Here is a 20721-nt window from a genome sequence, read left to right as displayed (position 1 = left end):
GAGCCTCTTGTTCCGCCCCCTGCGCTCCAGCCCCGCCCCCTCCTCAGCCTGGGTCGCCTGCCTCTCTAGCCACCAGCACCGCCTCTGTGGTGGGTGCGTGCGCAGCTCCGGCTTGGGGCGGGGCCGAGGGTGGGGTCCGGGTCGGGATTAGGGCTGTGAACTGTCCGCCCAGGGCTTGATAGTGGGGCGTCTTGTCTTCCTAAGCAGTTTGTCTATCCATGGGGCACGCGGTTATTAGAAAAGCCGAATCCGAGGCCTCCCCGTGCCCTAGGTACAGAATTAGAATCTGCACTTTTAACAGGATCACCTCAAACGACTGGACAGCGGTGCATAGTGGATCCACATTTTCATATTCCGCGTACGCCTCTACCAAGCAACCTTTTTAGTTGTCCCAGGAGGCATGAAATAAAAAGTAGGACAGAGAATTGACTAGACACGTGATGGCAGTTACTGCAGAAGACTTACTTCTATGTGATGCCCAAACTCATCAAAGCGGTGTTTTCTGTTACTGTGATTAGCTGTGTGGATTAATGCAAACAGCTAATGAGTGAGAGCACAGGTAGGCTGGGAATATACTATTGGACTAGCGTTTTGAAACCAGTCGGCTGGAAGTGAAGATAAAATAGGCTGATGGAGGGCCCAGTGGGGTCAAAGAACTCTGGACACAGGAGAGACTGAGTGAGCTGAGACAGTGAGAGGTGTCCTGTGAGAGTAGCGTGTCTGCCACTGAGGTTTCAGTGGTCTTGCAGTCATTAGCACTGGCAGAATCTTAGACAAGTGTGTAGATCGGTGAGATGAGGCCGACCATAAAGCCATTAGAAGTCATAAACCCTGATGAGATGGTTCAGTGGTTAAGAGCCCTTACTGTTCTTTTAGAGGACCCGGGTTTGGTCCCAGCACCTACAAGGTGGCTCATAATCATCTGTTCCAGGCGCTACAACACCTTCAGGTGCACATACAAACATGTAGGCAAAACACTCAAACATAGATTAACATTTTAAACAATGAAAGTAATTACTCAAAAGGAACAGTGAGGTAGCAAAGAGAGTTGGAGGTCTACCTTAACATTGATTTCCTTCCTCTTTACTGAAGCACTGACTCTAACCTTAGGATGTTGTCTGTCTCCACAGAGATGCATTTCTTAGCCTCCCTAATAGATAGATAGGGGGAAATGGTAAGTAGAATTTCTCCGTTTCTCTTTCTTTGTGTATAGGGTGTCCATAGAATGGCCAGAGCTCCAGCAGCCACTTCAGATCACGAGGTAGTTAAAAGCAGTGGAATAAAAAAAGGGAACTGAGCCGGGCATGGTGGCACATCTTTAATCCCAGGACTTGAGAGGCAGAGGCAGGCAGATCTCTGTGAGTTCAAGGTCAGCCTGCTCTACAGAACCAGTTTCAGGACAGCCAGAACTACATAGTGAGACCCTGTCTCACCCATCTCCCCCACAAAAAGAAAAGAATGGAAAAGGAACCATGCAGCTATGGAATCATCTCATAAATGATATATTTTAGACTTTTTATATGAAGGGGAAAGAAATATCAGTCTTGTTAGACCACTGTTGACTATCACTTTTCTATTAAATATAGCTGAACCTCATCCTACTTAATTAATCCATTGGATTGATGGAGTACTAATTGCATAGATATTAACATCACCTTCAGGAATGACTGTGTCTATAGACACAGCATTGAGTTAGGTGCTAAGGTCTTCACTGAGTGAAGGGGAATAAACGGGTCTATAAATAGCTACAGCCAGGAGAGGTAGTGGGTGCTTCAGAGGGGCTGGAGAGCTGGAGAAGCAAGAAGACACAGCAGCAGGCGTTCGTGCATGGTGAGAATCGAGGAGGAGATAAGTCCTGTTTTCTGTTTTAAGATCTTGACTTTTTAAAACCTGCTTGATTGAAGAAATACGTTGTATACCAACACCTGTTTCAAACCATACAGTGCTTTAGCCCTCAGATTCACATCAGTGGTCTACTCGGGAAAGTTTTCTGCAAAAACAGTCGGCCACCAAGTTGGTTCTAAGCGCTATTACTAAGCACTCTTTAATCTCCTTTTAGGAGAGTGATGTTCACTATTCAATTTAATCCTTTAAAAACGTATTCATGCTTTTTACCTCTCTTGTTAAGTATGTTCATTCAATTAATTATCATCAATGTACTGAGGCCCCACCATGCTCCAGGCACTACACTGGGCACTGGGAATACAGATTAATTGCAAGGCATCTGTCTTAGTTACTAACTCAGAGAGCGATGAGGCAAAGGAATCTGTCTTTGTGTCATGTGATAAGGACATCCATCAAATGCGAGTGAGGGCTGGGCGCTGGTTGGTACATGTCTTTAATCCCAGCACTCCAAGAGGCAGCGACAAGTGGATCTCTGAGTCTTCAGAGTGAGTTCCAGGACAGCCAGGCTACACAGAAAAAAACCTGTCTGGGGAAAAAAAAGTGACTGAGGAATCGAATCTACCAGAATCTACCAGATGAGAGGAGAGTACAGAGGTCACATTGGGGTCAGGAAGCTGTTCTTGGGAGGGTGGGGGTGGGGGGATAGGAGAGGAGCTGGATCTTGAAGACTCGTGGGCATTATTCAACTGGAAAGTGGGAATTTATTAAAAACACTACAGCAGAGAAAAGTGCATGATGCCTTGGGAGTTCCAGGTCAAAAGTCTGGAGTGGGTTTGTTTCCACCATGCTGTTAGGCAAGACAGACTAATAGTAAATACAATTACCTTGCTTAGGTATAACCTGTCCATCATGTCCATCTTCCTGCTGGGGACTACTGGTTTAATGTGCTCAGCCTTCAGGAGCAACTTATCTAAGTGATTTCAAGAAGTCTTAACCTTATACCACCAAAGCCCCCAATTGTAATTTATGCTTATCTATCACAGGAAACAAAACTGTTGTCGTAAGTTATATTATGGTTTATTAGAGCGATGTAATCTGAGCACAATTGAAGAAACAGTCATTTAAACAAATGGTCCCAGCCTATATTCTTTTTTTAAAAAAATATTTATTTTATCTGTTAAAGAGTGCTGTTGCATGCATGCATGTGCACCACACACATGCAGTGCTCACGATGGCCAGAAGAGGGAGACAGATACCCTAGAAGTGGAGTTACAGACAGTTGTGACGCACTATATGGATTCTGGGAACCAAACCCAGGTCCTCTGCAAGAGCGAGCCATCTTCGACTATCCAACATTCGTCTGAGAAGTTTTTAGTACACTGTAATTCAGGTCAAACTCTGAACTTAAAACAACTCAAACAAACAAAAATCTTGTGCACCGGTTTTAGACTTAAGTTGCAAAGACGACAGAGAGGTTCTGCGTGCTTGTTTTCCTCCTGAGAACATGTCATGGTGGTGCATTTATTAGTTTAACACCAATATTGACACATCATTCTTTACCCAGAGTACACAATTGTTACTAGTTCTTCAATTTTTACTTAGTATCTCTTTTTCTCTTCTTGAATTCTCACCATGGATACTTCCTCAAGGCTCCTGTATGCTAGGAAGCTCTCTCTCTCTCAGACTGGCTTTTGATGACTTCAACAGTTCCAGGGGAGTAAGGTATTCGTAGATCATCCTGAGGCTGCCTGCATGGTACTTTTCTCCTGCCTAGCCTGGGCTATCATCTGAAGGAAAAACACCACAGAGGTCATCTCATGCATACAACTACCAGTGATTGCCAATGCTTGTATTGATGTGGGCATCTGACTGAGGTAGTCTGTCTGACTTCTCCTCTGCAGTTATCCCTCACCCCTTCCCACACTAGATTTCTAAAGGAAGTTAATCTATGCAGTACATCTGAGAGAGCTTTGCTTCATTTCCTTGAGGGGCAAGAACTAAAATATTTAGAATTCTGTGTGGGGGCTTTACTTATTCCATTCTGATAATGTTTCCAATCATTTACCTATAATGGCATGGACTCAGGTATCTTTGTGTTTCAGGTTATAATCCAATACTAGGTTATTTATTGCTCGACATTTATTTCAAATTTGGCCACTGGGGCCACTTTGAAATGATTTCTATACCCCTTTGACATGAGCTAGTCAGTCCATTTGGGCCATTTCTTTATTCTTTGCATTGCAAGAATACATCTTTTGGATCATCAGATTTATCATAGTTGGGTAAGTGACGTAATCTTTTAATATGGCCAGAAGAGCAAAGTGCATGAATTGGTGAATCAGCACACGATCATCGATCAGTATCGATCAGTAACTACTCTTTGTATCTTCAGTTGTTTTAAGTTCAAGGTCCTATCCTAGCCTTACCTTCAGCTTGGTTTAGAAATCAATGATGCTTTTGTAGTTTTGCATATTCTAAGCAGAACGAGAGAGTTGAAGCTACTTAAAAGTACAGGCTTTGAAAGAAGCCTGTGGTATTAGTGCCCATAAGTAGAGATTACATTCTTGGCAGTGTAGTGCTTCAATATCTTTACAAGCTCAATGAGAGGACCTTTACATTGTAAAAGAAGAAAAGTTAAGATGCAGAGCTTCCGTTTATTTTTGAACGAAAGCAATCTTCAGATTAAAAAAAAATCCCAGACCCATTTTAATAATGACAAACATTCAGTTGCTAAAGGATTTCGGAAGGAAAAGGGCCCTAGAAACCCAACCAGGGCTCAGTGCTCAAGTTCACAGAGAGTACACTGGGTAAAATATTAGGCAGCTGTTCAAATCCGTGTATAATTAGGAGTTTGAATTCTCACGTATCTGCTTACATGTATTTGTGTTATTCTCATGCCATTCCTGCAGCGGGTCAAATTATCCTTAGGGAGTTCAAGTGCTTCTGACAGCCAATGCTTCTTAAATCTTGCATTTCAGTTCCACTCCTGCCTTTCTGAACTACACACAGGAAGAACTGGTCTAGGCAGAATGCCCCTAGTTAATACTAATACTAGTTCTAACTTAAGACGTGGAAGAGCTTACTGATTCTTATTATGTAGACTCTGAAGGAAGGAGGGAGCTGGGCAGGGGGAGACTCACACTTGCTGACCCCACCTCAATGCTGGGCGGGGCAGGGGGAGGGAATAATCACACTTGCTGACCCCACCTCCAGTGCTAGCACTTGCTTACTGCCTCAGCTGGATCCTAACACTAGCCCTTCAAGATTAAGCCAGGATAGCTAACTAAAAGCCTCAGGTTCTTTAATCAACCTATTGGAAGACGGCAAATTATTTAAAAGACTTTCAAACTTAGAAGAGCAAATCCTTTTCTGATTTTGTATATTTTGTTGTTGCTTGAGCCAAGTTCTTGCTATGCAAACCTGGCTGGCTTGGAACTCACTCTGGGAACTAGGCTGGCCTTGAACTTGTGGTGATCCTTTGCCAGGAACTCCCAAGTTCTGGAATTACAGGTATGTGCCACTATGTTCAGTCAGTAGTTTCTTTTTTAAGAATATAAAAGCAGGAGGTAGGAAGATGGCTTGGTGAATAAGAGCACTTGCTGTGAAGGCAAGTGGACCTGAGTTTAAATGCCCACCACCCATCTGAAAGACAGGTATATTCAGTTACTAAAATTAATAACTAGTTAATTTATAAAAATAATTTATAAAATTAATGTTATTAAAATTGATAATGGATCACATTAAGAGTTCTATAGAGTTAGCCATTTATTAGATTGACTTAGAGATAACACCTTATTTCATACATATCAACGAGCATTTATTCAGCATGTGCCACATGCCGGAACTTAGCTATTTTCTGTTTTGCCCATGTGATACCCTCACTGTATTAATCATGAAGACAGGAATGCCTCACTGTCTGCACCCTGGATTTTGGACTCCCAGTCTTCAGCACTAAGTGGCTCTTCTTTCTGGACTGCCCTCTGTGGGAATTCCTGAAATAGATATGTGGGCTCTGCTTATAAGGTCAAGTGCTGCCAATATGCGCTTGATAATGGAAGCAGTCTTTTCAAGATGGGTTATCATCCAGCGAGGTCTAGCTGTGCAGTGCTAGAAACACAACAGAGTCAAGCATTAAAAGAACCCTGCTAATGACATACAAAGATGATGAAGGGGGCCTGAGCTCACGGTCTGGGAATGACTAGAGGGAGAGACAAAAGGCTCACGAGGGAGGGAGATGAATCAATTAGTGAAAACCCAATATCACAGAAATAAAACCAAGAAGGATTAATGATTGAGGGAGGAGAGAGAGGGGGAGGAAGGGAGAAGAGAGAGAGAGAAAGTGAGGGAGGGAGAGGGAGAGGGAGAGAGAGAGAGAGAGAGAGAGAGAGAGAGAGAGAGAGAGAGAGAGAGATTGTGATTGATTCCTGTGCAGTATGAAGCTGTGTTCAGTCTCATCAGGTTCTGAAGGTGTGGCTAGATGGCGTTTTCCGGTGGCAGCTCAAGTACTGCGCTGCCACATCTAAAAATAAGCCAGGATGACAGCAAAGAAAGCAACAGCCAGCATGAGGACACGCACTGTCACCAGTGACCCCCCAGAGCTGTCTCTTTCCACCACTCTTGTCATCAGAGGCTTCCGAACACGATCTTCCGTGGTGAGAATAGTTTTCCGGGCTCCAGCCCACTTTCCAGGGCCCTGTAGGCGATACTGGACTGGAGTACAGGGCCCCAGTAGTAACCGTAATGCCAGCCTGGGGTCAGTGAAGACCAGAGGCAGGATATTGGGCCTGACACCCACTAAATCTGCAATCTCTTCCATGGTGTCTATATAGTCTCCCTGGATGGTATGACGCTGGCTGTCCACATACCTAAAGCAAAGAAGACAGAAGTCCCAGGCTATCAGCAATTCACGCAAACAGCAAGGCAACCAATCAGCCAGTCGGTGCTTTGTGAGTGTCTATCTGGGGGTTTGCTATCATGCTAAGGACTGTGAAGAGTTAGGACATTTATCACCTTCCTTACGGACCTTAAGATGCAGCAGACTCTAATGCATAAACACTCTGCTCCAGAAGGCCAGACATGGATAAGCCTTCAGGTAAATATTTCAGGTTGGATGGGGAAATGAAAATGTAGAGAGATCGCAGCTGGCAGGTTTCGGAGGGAGTTATCATGCAGGGGGGTGGAGGGGGGGTGGGCAAAGGATGAGAGCACAGGAGCCAGCAACTCCACCACACAACTTCACCAGTCAACAGGTGGAAAATAGAGCCATTGGTAAGAGAGCTGTCAAAGGCTCGCCGCTTGCCCCTAAAGGCAGGGGAGCGTCATTTTAGTGTAATCTCCTCTTTCAGCTGACAGCACAGCTGGCGGTTAAGTGGCCCTCACCAAACAATGCATCCCATGTTCCCTCAGTATGTTTTTTTTTTTTCCTCCTCAACTTCTTTTAGGCCCTAAACACAGCCTTTAAACGTGACCCACCAGATCTCTCTCCTTCCTTGTGCACATGCAAACCACAGGCACCATCATTCCCTCTGTGCCACAGTGTAACAGAAATCCTTAAGCCCACACATGGAAACTAAGTATAGCACAATGTGTTCCTTACTGAAGAATACAGTGTCCTTATGTCCTCTGGGAGCATTTCTTACCTTTTTGCCATTTCCTCTCGAGCCTTATTTATTTCTGCCATCATTTCACTTTGTGAGGGCAATTTCTTTAGCCCTAAAGAGAAAAAATTACAGAAGAAGCTTTAATTACTTCAGAATGAGCATCAATCCTAATGGCAGTCACCACACTGCGGAGAATTCAAAGAGCCACAGGGCCTCGGGAGAAACTATACAATGCATTTGGTCCTGTCACTGCCAAAATGTGATGATAAACATTGAATACCCTAAATTTGGAAAGCAGAAATTAGAGATGCTCCCAAATTGAAATTTCTTTTGAGTACTAAGAAGATGCCATAAGGGGCTAGAGAGATGGCTCAGATGTTAAGAGCACTAACTGCTCTTCCAGAGATCCTGAGTTCAATTCCCAGCAACTATCTGGAGTGGGTTCTGATGCCCTCTTCTGGCACACAGGCATACATGCAGGCAGAGCGCTGTACACACACACACACACACACACACACACACACACACAAGAAGATGTTATTAGTAAAAAAATGTGCCACAGTGATCTCAAGTATCAGGTCACACTCAAAGACAGGCACAGCAGTATAAAGTCCCATAAAATAGCTATGCATAAAGGTATATAGGAAAAAGCAATTAATTTCATGTTTAGACTTGGGTCTCAGCCCAGAGATAACCTGTTACACAGATGCAAATTGTCCAAAATCTGAAATCCAGAATATGTCTGGACCTAAGCATTTCGGATAAGGAAGTCCCCTTTTTTCTCTGAAGTATACTGATGTGCATAGGTTACTTTAGTCTGCCTTGCAAAATATTTTTTAATTATTTCTTTGATTTGTGAGATTATAATACAATTGCATTTCCTTCTCCCTTCAAGTCCTCTTATATACCCCTTCTTGCTCTTTCAAATGTATGACCTCGTTTTTTCCATTTATTACTACATGCATATATGTTCCTAACATAACCTGTCCAGTCTGTATAATGTTACTTGTTTGTGCGTGTTTTCAGGGCCAACCATTTGGTATTGCATAAGCACTTGGCTGCTCTCCCTGAGGAAGACTATTCCCTGCTCTCAGCATTGCTTACTGCCTACAGTTTTTGTGTAGGATTGATGTCTTGTGCTCTTTCCTGTTTCTACTTAGGCATATCTATTGTTATTGCTATTACTCAGCTCACGTTTGGGCGTGACTGGCCATGTTGGTGAGACTTTCTGGGTGCAGCTTCTGACATTACTAGGAGACATGGTCTCCCGGAAAACGTCCTGATCATCTGGCTATTACAGTCTTTCCAATCTATCTTCTGGAATGTTCCCTGAGCCTAAGATGTATGTGAGTACTGTTTTGTAGATGTAGCCATTGAAACTGGGCTCTAGAGCTCTGTATTTCCTTGGAAGATGTTTGCTTTTCTCTGACTTCCAGCTGGTCCCCTAATGTGATCTTTCAACTGGGAAATGAATTATAGATATGAGGAAATGATTAAAGACCATGAAAGCCAGTAAGAGATGAGGCACAGCAGTAAAGCTCAAGGGAGTGGAAGACAGCCATGCACTGTATCCCGATGATAAATAGTTTATACTTCGGGAGAAGAAGGAGGTAGAAGACTCATTGTGATATTTTATGCTAAAGTCCCATGGAAGGTCAGCCTTGCTTCCTGAGCTCTGTTATTTGATAAGAGCTGAGGGTAAAACCGAGGGCAACTCATAAATTCAGTCTTCATAAGTAAGTTTTAGCTCTGATGTGAAAACAGTTCCAAAAGTAGGAAATTGATGCCAATGGTAGATAAAGTCCAAATAGTATTTAAGCCAAAATAACTCCAGATCAACCTGTCTTCTTCACAGAAAAGTAGGCAGTAGGCACACTCCATAAAACTCTGGAACATTTCACTTTGGATTGAAATAGAGCTTCCCCAGTGCAGTATTTTCCTCTGTACTACTAGTATCAAACAGTTATCTCACTCCTCCTTAAACATGTGTGTCATGGAGACCTTATCTATTCCAAAACCATGACACAATTGTTTGGCTGCTCTACTTGCTGGAACATTCTTTGTAGTAACCATCAGTTCTACTTCTATGCCATTTGCAACACTGGGCCTAACTCTGCTTCTGGGGCAAGGGTTGAGTTTTAACACGTGGCAGGGCTTGAAACAACAACTCTTTACATCATTTCATTGTTAGGTCAATCCTAAGCCCCTGTATAACAGGCTTCACATCCTCTGCCATCTTGGTGGTTTCCCTCTTCTGAGCACACCCGACGCTTTCCTGGTAGTTTCTCTAAACATGCGACCCAGAAACTCAGTATCCAAGAAGACCCTTCTGTGTTGTCCATGTGTCCTCTCATCTGAGCCACGGGAATTGTCCCTTACAGTTCAGATATCGAGGAAACCCTGGAATGCCTCTTGCTTTAACCACAGGTCTTTAGGGTGTTCACAGAACTCATGTAACAGTTGATTTCCAAGTCACTTCTCCTGATTTAACCAAAAGTTTTGCTTCTAATGATGTTACACATTATGGAAGAGGCCTATTTCTTGGCTGAGAGACAGCCAGTTCACTTTTTTAAATTCTATAGCTGAGGCAAAGATTGGTAGAATAATCTGATATAGTTCTTTCTTGATTCATCACCTCTATTTTAATTTAAGCATTCCCATGCTTAAGCATAATTTTTAAAATCGTATTTAAAATTTGCCGGTCTAGTGTTCTCAAATAGCATATGGCCCACAGGATAGAACTGGGAGAAATTGAGAAATGATAAAAGTTGGAAATTTTGATCAACCATCAGCCATGAGAAGTTTTCAGTAGGGAGAGAAAGCTGTAATTCCAACAAAAATCCTCGGTTATTTTAAATTAAACACTAATGGCAATAAACTGTAATATTACAACCACATAAAGAACCTTAGTAGGTTCTCTATGTTCTGTACGGCATTACATCATCCTCCCACCCTATTAAGCCATCAGCCAGACGCTCCTTTCTGGTTTCCTTGCACTCCTCAGGATTTCAGAAGCCATCTGTTTTATCCTGAAATGGTACTGGCTGACAAGTTCTTCTTCTCAAACTGATATTATGCATCCGTCAGAATTTCACTCCATGGTTCTGGTTTGACCCTTCAAAACAATCCTGAATAAATTTACTTCTTCCATGGGCCATCCATTTGAATATTTAAAAGGAAAACTTTTGCCCTTTCTCAGGCTTTAACTTCTGTAGCCTAAACAACTTGATACACATTCAGATGGTGTGCTTTCAAATCCCTTAAGTCCTATTATTTTATGTGTCTGTCTGTCTGTACATGCACCATGTGTGTGCTTGGTGACCCTGCATGCCAGGCATCAGATTCCCTTGAAACTGGAGTTATAGATGTTTGTGAGCCACCATGTGGGTGCTGGAAAATGAACTGGAGTTATCTGTAAGAGCAACAAATGCTCTTAACTTTTGTGTAATCTTTCCAGCCCTGCTTAAGCCATTTTTATCTCTTTCCCTGTTCATGATGTTCTTGCTTCTTTTTTCTTCCCAAAATTTATCTTCAGGTATGGGTTTTAATCTGATTATAAAAGAACAGTTCTATTATCCTTGGACATTTAGATTCCATACTGATGCTGAATTTCAGGAGGTCTTCAGCAAGGCTTATCACTCTGCTGAATCACACCAAATCTATTATCATAAACTCTGAAGCCGGAAGAGGGGCCTCAGAGGGAAGGGGGGAAGTAAGGGTTTGAGAAATCAAATATTCCACATCTGGATGGTTCTCTAAGCATCTCTTAGTTCAGTGGTTCTCAACCTTTTTAATGGTGTGATTCTTTAATACAGTTCCTCATGTTGTGGTGACCCCCAACCATACAGTTATTTTCGTTGATACTTTATAACTGTAATTTCACTACTGATATTAATCATAATGTAAATATCTGATATGAGATTATTGTGGAAGGGTCATTTGACCCCCCCAAGGCAGTCGACCCACAGGCTAAGAACTGCTGTGTATTAAGCAGCGTGTATAGCGTGTATTAATTAAGTCATGCTTGTCTATACCTGACTTTACCACTAGTGAAAGAATCATTTAATGTTGCCCACATGTACCAGCTGCTTACGGTCTAGATGAGTAGATTCTCGTCTGCAGTGCACATTGGAGTTACCTGGGGAACATTTTCCCAATGATCTTAAGTTAACCCCACCTCTGAACTGAGAATTTCAAGGAATGGGATTAAAGCATGCCTAGTTAAGAAAATTTTCTGAAGTGATTTTGATGTGTATCTACAGACATAAACTACTACTTTAGATTCATTGAAAATGAATTTTCTGGCATGAGCTTTGTGCCTGGCACTGTTAAAGTCATACCTGCCCTGTAAGTATTTAAAAGCACATGAATAGGTATAGCGTGTATAGGTATAATGTGTATAGGTATAGTGTGTATAGATATAGCATGTATAGGTATAGCGTATATAGGTATAGCGTGTATAGATATAGCATGTATAGGTATAGCGTGTATAGATATAGCATATATAGGTATAGTGTGTATAGGTATAGCGTGTATAGATACAGCATGTCTAGGTATAGCGTATATAGATATAGCATGTATAGGTATAGTGTGTATAGGTATAGCATGTATAGGTATAGCATACATAGGTATAGCGTGTATAGATATAGCATGTATAGGTATAGTGTGTACAGGTATAGTGTGTATAGGTATAGTGTGTATAGGTATAGCGTGTATAGATACAGCATGTATAGGTATAGCGTGTATAGATACAGCGTGTACAGGTATAGTGTGTATAGGTATAGCTCATGCATCTCACCAAGCTGTCCATGTGTATCATCACTTACCTTTGAACACTTGAGTGGCCCAGCGTCCTTGGAGCTCTGAAATGGGCATAATGGCTCCCAAGGGCTGAATTAAGCCGATGATTGCAAGTGTTGGTTTTTCCAGGTTAGGTGGAAAGACCTTTTTGTACAAGGACACCTTGTTTTTTACTACTTTGACAGAGTCCTCAAGAAAAGGAAAGGCAAAGCTGTAGCCTGTGGCAAAGATGACCACATCAATGCCATCCTCCCTGGAGCCATCCTCAAATACGGCGGCTGTCTCTGTGAATTCCTTCACATTTCCTTTCACCTTCACCAAGCCAGCAATGATACGATTGGGCAGGTCATCATTCACTGTTGGATGCTGACTCAGAGCCCTGTAGATGGGTAAGGGGGACAAAGAGGTAAGGTGAGCATGAAGGAGGAGGGGAGAAAGGAATCAGCATGTAAGCATCGGCTCTGGTGGGCAGAGGCACACCCGCTCACCCTTCTCTCTTGCCAAGGGGGTGACAGAAGGTCCACCTTATACTAGCTTGGCATAGATCAGGATGTCAGGACTGGATAGCGTGGAAAGGGAGGGAATTGAAGGAATGAAAGGCAAAGAATTTTATCTGGGGAGTGTATAAGTGGTTTCTAATAGCAATGTTCTAAGGCATGGCCAGGATACTGACCAACAGTTTTCAGACAACTCTCAAGAAGTGGCAGAAATAGACCATGAACATTATGGTCAGTGCCATTCCCAGTTCCAAAGGCCCAAGACATAGACTTAAATCATCATTTTCCAAACCATAAACAAATCATGTATGTAGAGCAATCTATAGTCTATATGTAGATAGCTTTTCTGTGCATTAAATTACTTGACTCCCAGTCTTCATGACAGAAGTTGGGCAGGTGTCATCATCCATGGATTATTGATGGGGATCCAGGCCTGGATAAGTTGAGTGAATTCCCAGTGTTACACAGCTTAAGCTCTTAGAATGTCTGTCAAAATAGCTTTGTATACTTCTGACGGTGAGCAGTGTGCCTGGGGATATCAGGTGCCAGATGTCTGCTTTCAGCTTCTCCAGTCCTTTGTCCTTCTTTGGAATTATTTATTTATTTTATGTATATGAGTACACTGTTGCTCTCTTAAGACACACCAGAAGAGGGCATCTTACAGATGGTTGTGAGCCACCATGTGGTTGCTGGGATTTGAACTCAGGACCTCTGGAAGAACAGTCAGTGCTCTTAACCACTGAGCCATCTCTCCAGCCCCTTCTTGAGTCTTTTTTTTAAAAATCCACTTTGTTACAATTACTCTGCAGATTCTGTCCATCATGTAGATTCTTTTCTACATTACAACATTGTTTTTCTCACTTTCCATTCCAAATGGTTTCCCATCCTTTTCCTCTAAATCAACCATCTACACAACTGTGCAAACCACAAAACTATTAATCCCATATCTGCCTCTGACCTTCCCTGGGCATTTTCCCTTCTCTCAACTGGGCTGTTCAGTTGTCTGTACATTGCCATTCCATCAGCTTTCCACATCATTTTTAGAATGGAAATTCTTTTAAATAATTTATTATTTATTTTCACTTTATGCACATTTGGTGTTCTGCCTGCACACATGTCTGTGTGAGGGGGGTCAGATCCTCTGGAACTGGAGTTACAGACAGTGTGAGCTGCCATGTGGTGCTGGGAATTGAACCCAGGTCCTTTGGAAGAACAGCCAGTGCTATTAATCACTGGCCCATCTCTCCAGCCCACAGAATGGACATCCTTAAAGATACTATCATGCTACCTGCTTCTTAATATTTTTCTTAAAGTTTGATTTACTTATTATTTAACTGTATGTGAGAGGACATGTGTGTATGTGTGTGCACCATATGTATACCTAGCTCTTGTTGAGGCCAGAGGCATTGGATCCTCTGGAATTGCTGGTACAAGGGGTTAAGAGCCTCTCATGTGGGGTCTGGGAATAGAACCCACATCCTGTGCAAGAGAAGGACATACTCTTAACCTCCCAATCATCTCTCTCCAGCGCCACTTAAAATATTTGAATGTCTTTGCACTGACTTCATTCTAAACCTTATTTAGAAAACCAAATAACAGCTTTCATGCCTCATGAACATGAGTATATTCAATGTAATATAATAAAGGAATAACCATTAAGCAAGTCAGAATTTAGAGATGATCAGTATTGTTTTTAAAAAGGTCTATGTTAAAAAAGATAATTGGAATTATTATTTCAGGTTAAGAGAAATTATAAATATATGACAAACAGCAGTAGTAAGAGCAATACATTTTAGAAAGCATAAAAAACTACAAGTAATAGTGTTGAGAAAACTGTTGAAACTTTAATGTGCCAATATTTTAAATGTATTTATCAATTTAAAAATTTTTGATCATGATACCTGTATTATGGATATTCTAAAGAATGTTCTTTTTCTTCTGTGATACATGCTGAAATATTTTAGGTAATATACCTTAATGATTACAACTCTCATGCTATTAAAAAATATGTACCTAGGTATGTGTGTACACTGAATAGACATGGATCTATTGCTATTTCAAGAAGGGACAGAAAAGAAAGCAAATATAGCAAGCTGTTCCGATAGGGAATCTAGGTTAGAGGTGTATACGAGTGGACCTTGTATTTGCTAACTGTGCAACTTTTCTCTAGATCTGAACACTTAAACAAAAATAAAACAAAAGCCAGGGCAACGGCTCAGCATGGAAATATCTCTTGGGGTAAACCTGGCGACCTGAGTTGGATCCTCAGAACCACACAGGAGAAAGAGAAGGCTGCCTTTCACAAGCTGTGCAGACACGTGGCCTAGACATGTGGGCCTTACATGTGACTCTGCCCCTACCCCAAGTAAACAGATAACATAAAAAGGGCACAAAAATAAGCATTTAAAATTAGTCTTTAGAAATGCTTTCATAAAGGTTTTAACAATAATTGATTGTATGCAAGTGTATGTGTGTTTCTCTGTGTGTGTGTGTTTCTCTCTCTCTCTCTCTCTCTCTCTCTGTGAGTGTGTGTGTGTATGTGGTTTTGTGTGCCACAGTCACATGTAGAGGTCAGAGGTCAATTTAATAGGGGTCCATTCTTTCTTTCCACTGTGTGGGTCCTGGGGATCGAACTCAGGTCCTTAAGCTTGGCAGCCAGTGCCTTTACTCTTGAACTGTGTCACTGCTCCAAGTCCATTCTTTCTATTTTAATTTCATCCTATGTTCCCATTGTATTCCAGGCTTTGTTGTTGCCATGCCCCCGTCCCACCATACACTCTATAGTCATGGAGACTGAATGCGGACTCTCACTCATTCTAGGGGGTGGTCATCTGCTACTAAGTTATATTCCCAACCAGTTTGTATTTTTCACCTCTTCTCATTAAGTTGCCCAGGCTGGCTGGTTTTGACCTAGGCATCATCCTGCTTCAGCCTCCCCAGTAGCTAGGATTATAGTCCTGCATCACCAGGTCTGTCTCTGTATGAATTTTCAAAAACCATATTTGTTATTTTTCTTCTCATTTGGCATTTTTAAGGGAACACCAATTTTCTGGAACACGTGTCATTTCTTTTGTGTTGACCTTGGACGAGTTACTTTGTTTTCCTAAGATTTCTCCGCCCCCCCCCCCCCCCGCCATTAGGAAATGGGCATTAAAATAGAGCTGCTGAAAAAGACTGGAAAGAGAGCATAGGGCTCACTTAGCTCTACCCGTACAGAAAGTCCTCCAAGGCAAGTTGGTACTGTTTGCCCTTTTCCCTGCTTATCTCATGCCCAGTATGACGAACGCCCGGCTTACAGCAGGCTTGTTGAGTGAGTGAGTGCCCTACCCTCCACCACTGTTTCCTTGTTGTTGTTGAGGGGCACATGTAAAGAACTGACATCATGAAAGAATAGTCACTGTCAAAGGAATAAGCGAAAATCCCACAGAGCAGCAAGTCAGAAAAGGGATTTCTGAGTCTATGGCTGTTCTGAAAGCCTGGGTAAAGGCAGGGCTACTATGAGCCCATGTCAGTCGCCCTTGTCTTTGGACCTTGACCATCTCCCCCCCCCCCCCCCCCCACACTCCCATCCTGGAAACGTACCTGTGTTTAGGTTTCAGGCCAAACATTTCATGATCAAACCTTTGGTTCATCTGTTTTTCCATATAGTTGTTTTTTAGTGATGGACCACAGATACGTGACAAGTAGTACATAATCCGAGAAGAGAGTAGCAGGTCAATAGGATATCCATGCTTGCCTACACGGTTCAAGATCCAAGCTCCTCTCCTGGTACTGAGGAATACCTGGGGCATGGAAAACAGGGCTTGTTTTGATCACTCTGGCTCACAGTCCTTCAAAAGCAGTCCCATTCTCCTGAAGGTTAAGTTCAAACTCACTAGTGTTCTAGTCCCATATAGCCCTGTAGGCAAAACACCTTGCTCTTTCCTTCCTATACACTCCTACAGCTAAGCTGGTGCGTGCACTGGCCATGGATACATCTTGCTGTGATCTCCTGCTACTGCCTAAACAAGCCCTTTGCTTATAAAGCAGTGCTTCTCAACCTTCCTAATGCTGCAACCCTTTAATACAGTTCCTCATGTTATGGTGACCTCCGCCCCCCAACCACAAAACTATTTTTATGTCTACTTTATACCTGTGATTTTGCTACTGTAGTGAACCATAATGTAAATCTCTGTGTTTTGTCTTTATTAGATTTTTTATTTACATTTCAAATTTTATCCCCTTTCCTCATTTCCTCTCCGAACTCCCCCATCCTATCCGCCCTCCCCCTGCTCACTAACCCACCCACTCCCACTTCCCTGTCCTGGCATTCCCAGGGGCATGGAGCCTTCACAAGGCCAAGGGCCTCTCCTCTCATTGATGTCCCAAAAGGCCATCCTCTGCTACATATGTGGCTGAAACCTTGAGTCCCTCCTGTGTACTCTGTGTTTTTTTTTCTTTTTTTTTTTTGATGGTCTTAGAATGACCCCTGTGAAAGGGTCATTTGACACCAAAGAGGGTCTTGACCCACAGGTAGAAAACTACTGTTATGGACCCTCCTACATCTATATGTTTGGAGGCCTCAGATCAAATCTGCTCCCTCCACAAGGACACCACTGACCTCTCCAGGCGACCACTTCTCTCCATCTCCTGAACTTTTCCTAGCACTTGCCACCTATGGAACTCATTAGGAAGTATAGAGGCGGGGCTAGAGACAGGCTCGGTGCATAAAGCACCTGTGGCCAAGCCCAGCAACCTAAGTTCCACCCTGAGACCTACATGGTGGAAGGAGAGAACCAGATCCTATGGGATGTCCTCTGCCCCCCACACATGCATTGCTCCATGTGTGCCACTCCTACCCCGCACAGAACAGACAACTGTAAAGCAGTGAGAGAAAACAAAACAAAACAAAACAACTACAAAACAGTAAAGCTGAGAGTAACTGCATATCATTTCATCCAAAACCCTCAGTCATTTTTGCTGCTGACATTTCTTGTGGTGTTACAAACCCTTGTTTATCATTCATATAGTTTATATTATACCACTCCTACCAATAACCCCATTAGAACTATCATAACTTTCGATCTCACTTATTTATAACTCTTGACCTCTGAGTGTGTTTCTGCAGAGCTATAGCCTGTGCACAATCTCCCAGCATGTTGGTAGCACTCCTTACTAATATTTGTGACCTATAAGTAAGCTGTGTGACCGGCCCTTCACATTTTAATTTAATCGACAGTGCTCTTAAGGAAGGCACTGCCATCCCCACTTATGGATGAGAGGCACAGAGAGGGCAGACCACACATCCTGATATCATATAGCTAGAACGCAGCAAAGGTGACCTTCCTGCCATGTCTAAGAACTATTTCCCTGACTGAAGGCTGCTAGTGGAATTATAGGAGACAGCCTTCCTGTGTTGCCCACTGGCCAAAGTCCATGTTCAAAACTGACTACAAGCTGTGTTCAATTACCAGCAAGATCATTATTTCTGGTCTGCAGTGGTTTCTAGAGCTGTAGGAAATGTATGCTCCATCAAGGTCTTTGGTGTGGGCTCCCAAGCAACGGGCTGCCTGTCTGCAGAGGGAGGATCCTTTCTTCCCCATGAACATTTTCACCGGTGGTAACCCAAGGGCTTGTGCACCAAATGCTTCTGCACGTCACACATGAAAGCACACGGCTCCTAGGGACCGGATGGTTCTGTGTACAAGCTGCACACCTTAGGACAAGTCAGGTCAGTGCTCAGAGGTGGAATTGAGAAGTTCCCCATTGACTCAGCTGTGACAGCAACAACATATATCCCAAGGTCACTGTGAGAAACGGTGTTTTTGTAAACAGTGATAGACAGGAAGTTAAGCTTTAACTTCAGTTTCCCATCTCTACCTTTCTACAATAAGCAACAGAGTTATAAATCTTATTTTTAAAGGGCTACGTAAGGAAATAATTTCATCAATATAGTCCTGTCTCATCATCGAGTCACTACTTTATTGGCAACAGGGAAATGCCGACTCAGTAAATGTGATGACGACGTTTCTCTACAAATAAGCTTCAAATACTTTAAGAAAAATCCTTAATGCTACGGTTTGGTTAAATGATTTTTGCTTAGCAACTCTGCCCCATAACACCGCTTCTCAGTACTGTTTCTGTGCCTAATCATGGAGGTGATTTCCTACTTTAGCCCATGAGTTAATTCTACACTTATTAGGAAATAATTACATAAACACACAAAAAAATTTCTCTTCACAAAATTATGCTGGGCTGGAGAGATGACTCAGTGTTTAAGAATACCTGCTGCTGTCACGGAAGACCCAAGTTTAGCACTCAGCACCCAGGCTTGCTGAAACTTGGGCAGCAAACAAGCCCCATGTGTTTGCTGCTGGAGTGGGTGGGGCATGGGTGGTCTCGATATTTGTTGGTGGGCCTACTTCCTTGGTAAGAGTGAAGTAAAGTAAACCAATCATCAATGCAAACCTGCTTGGCTGTGTGGCTAATCTCTACAGCCAGATCCCCTCCAGAATTCCCAATGCCAATTACAATGACCCTCTTCCCGGTGAATTCCACTGGGTTCTTATAGTCTCGGCTGTGAAAGTACTTTCCTTTGAACTTTTCAATTCCTAGAAGAGAAGAAAAAATTAATTATTGGGAGAGGGGGGAGAGGCCTGTTTGAATGAAGGATATTATTTGTCAAAGCACGTGTTGTGTTCTCTTTTGTGAATTTTAAAGTTTAAACGTGTATTTCCAAATTCTCCTTTATTAAGCAACTCTTCTTGCCTTTCTGAACAATTTTGCTTCTTTCTTCTCTCGTTGCCTTTGTGATTTCCCTGCTATAAATCATCTGCATTTTGATTTGCAGATGCAAGTCCTGAGGCCGCAGAAACCCTCCCTTCTCCTTCATCTGTTCACCCCCCACCCTTGTACGTGCACATTGGGCATATGTAGAATGTATTTTTAAAGGGAAAAGTTCAGGCCAGAAACATGAAATGAAATGCTTTAAGCTTTTGCTTCATTCTTAGAAATTCAATATTTCCATAGTTTTCTTCAATTGAAGAAAAAAAATCTCTAATTCCAATTAGTACAAATCAGAGACTCCAGCTTCTCTTTGGTTCTTGGGAAAACACAATCACCATGAATTTAAGTACAGTCCTGTGCTATTGGACAGGGGTTCTGTCATTCTGAGAAGCAGGTTAAAGATGGATTTCATCATTGGACAGATACATACATGCCTCGATGGCACAGGTCAGTCAAAAGACACAGTACACATGCGTATGTGAGGCTACTGTTGGTATAATATGGTCTATGATTGTATAGCACAAATTTCAAATACATAGGGTTGTGCAAAATATAGTACTGTAAACGTATAACCATTAAGTTGCTTACTGCCCAGTATTATGTATTTAACAGGTATACATGTTATAATTTTAAATAACTTGACAGTGCAGTAGATTGGTAGACCAGTCTCACCAGAAACAGTGTCTCCTACTTCAGTATCACAGTAGCTAAGCCCTTACTAGACAACGGGACACATTCAGCTCTGATACAGTGATATGGGGTTAACATTGTGTATGCAGTCATTCCTTGACAAAGATGACATTTGTGGCTCATGACGATAGACTGACCTCTAATCTTCCTCTAGCCTTCCAAACTGTAATTCTTTCCACTTTCAAAATGGCAGTAGTACAAGTTACAAAATACAGGGGGATGTATTTAACTAGAGTAAGACTTTATTTTTAAACCCCACAGTAAGAGTCACTAAGACCACACCCCTCCCAGTCCTCAGAGGTCATATCATAGCCATGGCTGCAACATCTTCTCTCAGGATGGGTTACTCACCAGGAAAGCTTTCCAGGGGCAGGTGAGCATCCGTGTGATGACCCGTGCACACCAGGACTCCATCGAAGACGTCTACCTGCTGTTTCCCTTCACACTCAGTGACCACCTGCCATTGGCCCGAGGTAGAGAAATCAGGCTGCTTCTTCACGCTGCACACTGTAGTCTAAAAAAGT

At 42.6% G+C, this 20721-nt stretch overlaps 1 protein-coding gene across 10 annotated transcripts in view; it reads right to left on the bottom strand.

Moving 5' to 3' along the window:
• Positions 1 to 2904: 2904 nt before the first annotated feature.
• The window catches only part of Fmo5 (flavin containing monooxygenase 5), a 45350-nt gene continuing 27533 nt past the window's right edge, over positions 2905 to 20721 (bottom strand). For 4 of the 10 annotated variants that reach the window (NM_010232.5, NM_001161763.1, NM_001161765.1 and 1 more), the window contains 6 exons: positions 20549 to 20711; positions 19190 to 19332; positions 16325 to 16524; positions 12272 to 12624; positions 7485 to 7557; positions 2905 to 6710 (listed from right to left, as the gene is read on the bottom strand). In NM_010232.5, coding sequence (NP_034362.2) covers positions 6365 to 6710; positions 7485 to 7557; positions 12272 to 12624; positions 16325 to 16524; positions 19190 to 19332; positions 20549 to 20711 — 1278 coding nt within the window. In that variant the 3' untranslated portion in view covers positions 2905 to 6364. Of the gene's footprint in view, positions 6711 to 7484; positions 7558 to 8292; positions 10561 to 12271; positions 12625 to 16324; positions 16525 to 19189; positions 19333 to 20548; positions 20712 to 20721 lie in introns of those variants that run through there. The other 6 variants (XM_006500995.4, XM_030252418.1, XM_006500996.2 and 3 more) reach the window with 2 other exon arrangements.

Source organism: Mus musculus, chromosome 3 (genome assembly GCF_000001635.26).
Source record: "Mus musculus strain C57BL/6J chromosome 3, GRCm38.p6 C57BL/6J".
Taxonomy (NCBI): Eukaryota; Metazoa; Chordata; class Mammalia; order Rodentia; family Muridae; genus Mus; species Mus musculus.
Note: the sequence above shows the minus strand (reverse complement) of the source record. Positions and strands in the feature narration are given on the sequence as shown.